Source organism: Theropithecus gelada, unplaced genomic scaffold (genome assembly GCF_003255815.1).
Source record: "Theropithecus gelada isolate Dixy unplaced genomic scaffold, Tgel_1.0 HiC_scaffold_2774, whole genome shotgun sequence".
In the NCBI taxonomy this organism is placed as follows: Eukaryota; Metazoa; Chordata; class Mammalia; order Primates; family Cercopithecidae; genus Theropithecus; species Theropithecus gelada.
Window position 1 is genome coordinate 1 of NW_020259250.1, and position 5,258 is coordinate 5,258.

Here is a 5,258-nt window from a genome sequence, read left to right on the forward strand (position 1 = left end):
GGAATGGAGAAGTCCCTGTGCCACATTTAACATGATTGGAGCTGATCACGTATGTCCCCATCCTCATATGATCCGGCACAGTGCAGGTACATTTTACAGAAGATAAAGCTCAGTGAATTAACGGGGCTTGCCTGAAGGCGTTCAGACCACTAGGGGCTCACATTTCCATCCAGAGTCCAGTCTCTAAACTCCCGGTTCAATCTCCCACCCCATCCCTTGTTCCAAAAAACACAACAGGAACCAGAACCAGAATTAAGTCTAAGTGTTTAATTATGATTCACATATTTCACAGAAAAATGAATGTAGCAAATAGGTCAAGATTTATAAAAAAAAAAAAAAATCCTGGATTTTACGGGTCACTCTATTTTTACTTTGGAGTAGGGCCATCCTGACATCAGGCACAGCAGCTGCACTTGTCCAAGGCCCCTTTGCAGATGCAGCCCTGGGCACACTTGGCACAGCCCACAGGGCAGCAGGAGCAGCAGCCTAGGGAGGAAGGGAGAGTGAGAGGTCAGAGCAGACTCCACCAGAGACCTCCCTGCCCCAACAGAGGCCGATCTCCATCGCTCCCTCCAGCCCCAGAGGACCATCATTTCAGGATGGCATGGTTTTGTCAGGAGACAACTGGTGGACATTGGAGTGAGTCTTCCTTTGAGAAAGCTGCCCCATCCCACATAAGCCCTGGAGAGGGCAGAAGACTAGACAGGTAGTAACAGCCTACAGGGACAAAGGAAGGCCAGTTCCCCAGAAGCAAGCACTCAGGGCCAGCCTTGGGTTCCCTCCCAACCTTAGCCACAGCCCCAGATTCCTGGAGATGGCCCCGCACTCACTCTTCTTGCAGGAGGGGCATGTGCACTCTTTGCACTTGCAGGAGTCGGCGCAGGTGCAGGAGTCACCTGCAAGGAAGAGAAAAAGCCAGCGAGTGGTGAGTGAGATGCAGAAGATACAGCAGTGGGTCTATGAGTGTCCAGTTCCCCCTTCTCTGTGCAGGGCCAGCCCTCAGAGCTCCTTTCCCACTTAGAGCAGAGGAAGAGAAGCCCCATGTCCTCTCCCTTCATGCTAGGAAAAACAAGCACCCTCCTATTTATACTCCAAAGGAAAGTCCCACTCTAGACACGGCCCAGGAAGACTGAGACTTCGATTTTCTGTCCTGAACCCCGAAGAGGCAATGTCCCCTCCCATGCGATGTATCCTATCCAATCTGGTTGCTCAGAGTCAGGTTAGAGAATTGGGGCTCAGCCAGCAGCCCTGTGACCAACGGGGTGACGTGGAGCAGGACTGCCTTGAGCCTCAGGACCCTCAACTCTGACACAGAGGTACAGGGAGGAGGAAAATGCTCTCAGGAGCTTGGCCAAGAAGAAAGCACTGGACCAATAAAGGAGTCCCCCTCACCTCAGATCGCAAAATGCGACCTCCTGAAACCCAGGGACACTCTCCATGGTGTCTGGGGATTTGGCATTCCAAGACACAGAACCCGGGCGCCCCTTACCATCGGAGCAGGAGCAGTTGGGGTCCATTGCAACTCGAGGCGAGACTGGAGTTCCCAAGCGAGAAGGGAAGAGGCAGTGGTGCACGTGGAAGGCGTCGTGAAGCTCAACAGCCAGCGACTGCTTTTATAGTCAAGACAGTGGGTCGGGCGCAAACGCCCCTCCCCGCCCTTGCACCCGCCCCGCGGAGTCCATACCGCGCGCGTTCCTGGGCTGGGCTGTGCGCAGGAAATGGGCCAAGTGCAAGGTCCCTTGAGAGCAGCTGGTGCACAACGTGGGACCGCCCCTTTCGCACCGGCTTGCGAGGGAGGCGCTGTGCCCCCCGTGCGCAGGCTTCTCTCACCCTGCCGGGCCTTCCCAGCTTCCCTGAGGTTGCCTGCTACACCCGCCCATTGGCGTTCCGCCTACCAGTATTCTGGCTTTCCACCAAACTTCACCAATGCCGAGGTCTCTAGTCAATTGCTAAGACTTTCCTGGAGTCAAGGGCAACCCCAGTCTTATGCTCCACTTTCTGGATCTGCCAAAGCAAGGAACATAGTAAGGGACTAGTGTGCAAAGGGTAGATTAAGGGTGCGAACTTCACATCTCTGGCCTTATCCTCCCTGTCCCAGTTCCTACTTCAGTCCTTTGGCCACGTTTCTCCTCTACACAGCAACAGGGAATACACAGGGCTCTGGCTCTCTCTCTTCCATTCTCCACTCTTGAGGGGCTGAATGGGCCACATTTGTCCAGGTCCTCCTTTGCATAAATCTCTTCAGGGTCTCCCCACAGCTTAGCCGGGTACCCCACTACAGGATGGCAGTTTTGAAAGTGTGGGATGTCCCTAGAAGAGGGATCATTGAAGGTGATATGAAGATCCTGCATTAAATTAGAAAGCAAGAGAGCTTTATTTTTCCTTTCATGTTCCTATTACTCTACATTACACGGATCTGTGTTTGGTCTTGTTTAGTCACTTTCTGTCTTTAAACCCTCACAGCAACCATAAAGGCACATGCATTCTATTTATGAACTCGTATTCCTAATCTGGACAATGACAATACAAGGAGTTCAAGCCACAAGCCCAGGGTCAGGGAGCTGGGAAGTGGCACTGATGGGTGTGAATCCTGTCAGCTTCTCAAGGGAGAGAGGTCAGTGATGAAGTTTCCCTATGGCCTAGGTATGTTCATCTCTTCACTGATTGAAATCTTTAAACAAAATCAAGCATCAAGGTCAGTGCTAGAAGCAAAACAGAGACATAGAGGGATATGAATAAGCAAACTTTCATGAGAGGGAGGCAGGGCCCTGTGTCTTCCGTGTTGCTGTGCACAGGAGAAACGTGGTGGAAGAACTGAGGTGGGGACGGGAACAGGGACAGGCAATGCCAGAGATCCCAAGATCGCATCCTCCGCCTGTCCCTTGCACACTACTCCCTTGCTATGCTCCCTCCTCCCGCCAATCCAGACAGTTGAACAAGAGACGGGGGTTGCACTGGAACTCCAGGAAAGGCTTAGCTGTTGAGAAGGGAGTGGGCAGGCCCGGGGGTGTGGGGCGCAGCTCACGATCTCGGGGCACGCGGAATGCCAAGGAGCGGGAGTAGCAGGTAATCTCGGGGAACTAGGAAGGCCCGGCAGGGTGAGAGAAGCAGCTCACCCGGGTGCACAGCGCCTCCCTCGCGAGCCGCTGCGAAAGGGGCGGCCAGGCGGTGCGCACCGACCTGCTTGCGCTCAGGGTGCTTTGCGCCCGGCCCTTCTGCTGCGCGCAGACTGTTCCAGGACCGCGGGCGGCTGGGACTCAGCAGCGTGAGTGCAAGGGCGGGGCGGGGTCTCTGCTCCCGGCCCCCTCCCCTGACTATAAAAAGAACCGTTGGCTGTGGAGCTGCACCACGCCTTCCACCTGCTCCACCGCCTCTTTACTTCTCGCTTTGGAACTCCAGTCTCACCTAGGCTTACAATGGACCCCAACTGTTCCTGCGCCGCTGGTAAGGGGCCCCGGGTTCTGTCTTGGGATGCCAAATTCCCAGACACCATGGAGAGTGTCCCTGGGTTTGAGGAGGTCGCATTTTGCGATCTGAGGTGAAGGGGACTCCTTTACTTTGTCCAGTGCTTTCCTCTTGCCGAAGCTCCTGAGAGCTTTGCCCTCCTCCCTGTGCCTCTGTGTCAGAGGTGAGGGTCTTGAGGCTTAAGACTGTCCTGCTCCACATCACCCCGTTGGTTACGAGGCTGCTGGCTGGGCCCCAATTATCTAACCAGGCTCTGAGCATCTAGATTGGATGGGAGGCAAGGGACATTGCCTCTTCAGGGTTCAGGACAGAATGTGGAAGTCGCAGTCTTCCTAGCCTGTGCCTGGAACCTGGGACTGACTTTGGAATACAAACAGGAGGGTGCTTGGTTTTCCCAGCATGAATGGAGAGGACATTGGGCCTGTCTTCCTCTGCTGAGTAGAAAAGGAGCTCTGAGGGCTGACCCTGCACAGAGGAGGGGGCACTGGAGACTCATTGACCCACTGCTGTACCTTTTGCATCTCATTCACCACTCACTGGCTTTTTCTCTTCCTTGCAGGTGTCTCCTGTCCCTGCGCTGGCTCCTGTAAGTGCAAAGAGTGCAAATGCACCTCCTGCAAGAAGAGTGAGTGCAGGGCCATCTCCAGGAATCTGGGGCTGTGGCTAAGGTTGGGAGGGAACCCAAGGATGGCCCTGAATGCCTGCTTCTGGGGAACTGGCCTTCACTTGTCCCCGTAGGCCTTCCTCTGGCCCCGAAAGGCAGCAGCACTGTCTTTCCAGTCTTCTGCTCTGTCCAGGGTTCCTGTGGGGCTGGGCAGTCTCTCACAGGAAGACTCACTCCAACATCCACCAGTTGTCTCCTGACAAAGCCGTGTCATCTTGAACTAAGGATCCCGGGGGGCTGGGGTCTGATCTCGAGTGAGGCCTGCTGTTGGGACAGGGAGCTCCCTGGTCAAGTCTGCTGTGACCTTTGTCTCCCTTTTTCCCCAGGCTGCTGCTCCTGCTGCCCCCTGGGCTGTGCCAAGTGTGCCCAGGGCTGTATCTGCAAAGGGGCATCAGAGAAGTGCAGCTGCTGCGCCTGAGGTCGGGACTGCCCTGCTGTCAGATGAAAACAGAATGGCACATAAAATCCAGGATTTTGTTTTCTACAACCCTGACCCATTTGCTACATTCCTTTTTCTGTGAAATATACGAATAATAATTAAACACAGACTTGGCCGGGCGCGGTGGCTCAAGCCTGTAATCCCAGCACTTTGGGAGGCCGAGACGGGCGGATCACGAGGTCAGGAGATCGAGACCATCCTGGCTAACATGGTGAAACCCCGTCTCTACTAAAAAATACAAAAAAACTAGCCGGGCGCGGTGGCGGGCGCCTGTAGTCCCAGCTACTCGGAAGGCTGAGGCAGGAGAATGGCGTGAACCCGGGAGGCGGAGCTTGCAGTGAGCAGAGATCCGGCCACTGCACTCCAGCCTGGGCGGCAGAGCGAGACTCCGTCTCAAAAAAAAAAAAAAAAAATAAACACAGACTTGATTCTGGTTCTGGTTCCTGTGTTTTTTTTGGGGAATAAGGGACTGGGGTGGGAGATTGAACTGGGAGATTAGAGACTGGGCTCTGGATGGAAATGTGAGCCTCTAACAGTCTGAGTGCCTTCAGGCAAGCCCAGTTACATCACAGACCTCCATCTTCTGTAAAATGCACCTGCACTGTGCCGGATCATGCTTCCATATGACGATGGGGACATACGCGATCAGCTCCAATCATGTTAAATGTGGCACAGGGACTTCTCCATTCC

General features: G+C 54.4%; 2 protein-coding genes across 2 annotated transcripts; one reads left to right on the forward strand and one right to left on the reverse strand.

Annotated features, from left to right (window-relative positions):
* Nucleotides 1-254: 254 nt before the first annotated feature.
* On the reverse strand, nucleotides 255-1,568 carry LOC112617607 (metallothionein-2-like). The gene is made up of 3 exons (XM_025374328.1): nucleotides 1,490-1,568; nucleotides 831-896; nucleotides 255-486 (listed from the first exon to the last, which is right to left on the reverse strand). Exons 1-3 carry the CDS (start codon nucleotides 1,515-1,517, stop codon nucleotides 395-397), a joined length of 186 nt encoding a protein of 61 aa, XP_025230113.1. The 5' UTR covers nucleotides 1,518-1,568; the 3' UTR covers nucleotides 255-394.
* A 1,783-nt stretch (nucleotides 1,569-3,351) lies between these two features.
* On the forward strand, nucleotides 3,352-4,681 carry LOC112617608 (metallothionein-1F-like). Its single transcript, XM_025374329.1, has 3 exons — nucleotides 3,352-3,444; nucleotides 4,025-4,090; nucleotides 4,456-4,681. Exons 1-3 carry the CDS (start codon nucleotides 3,417-3,419, stop codon nucleotides 4,545-4,547), a joined length of 186 nt encoding a protein of 61 aa, XP_025230114.1. The 5' UTR covers nucleotides 3,352-3,416; the 3' UTR covers nucleotides 4,548-4,681.
* The last annotated feature ends 577 nt before the right edge of the window (nucleotides 4,682-5,258 follow it).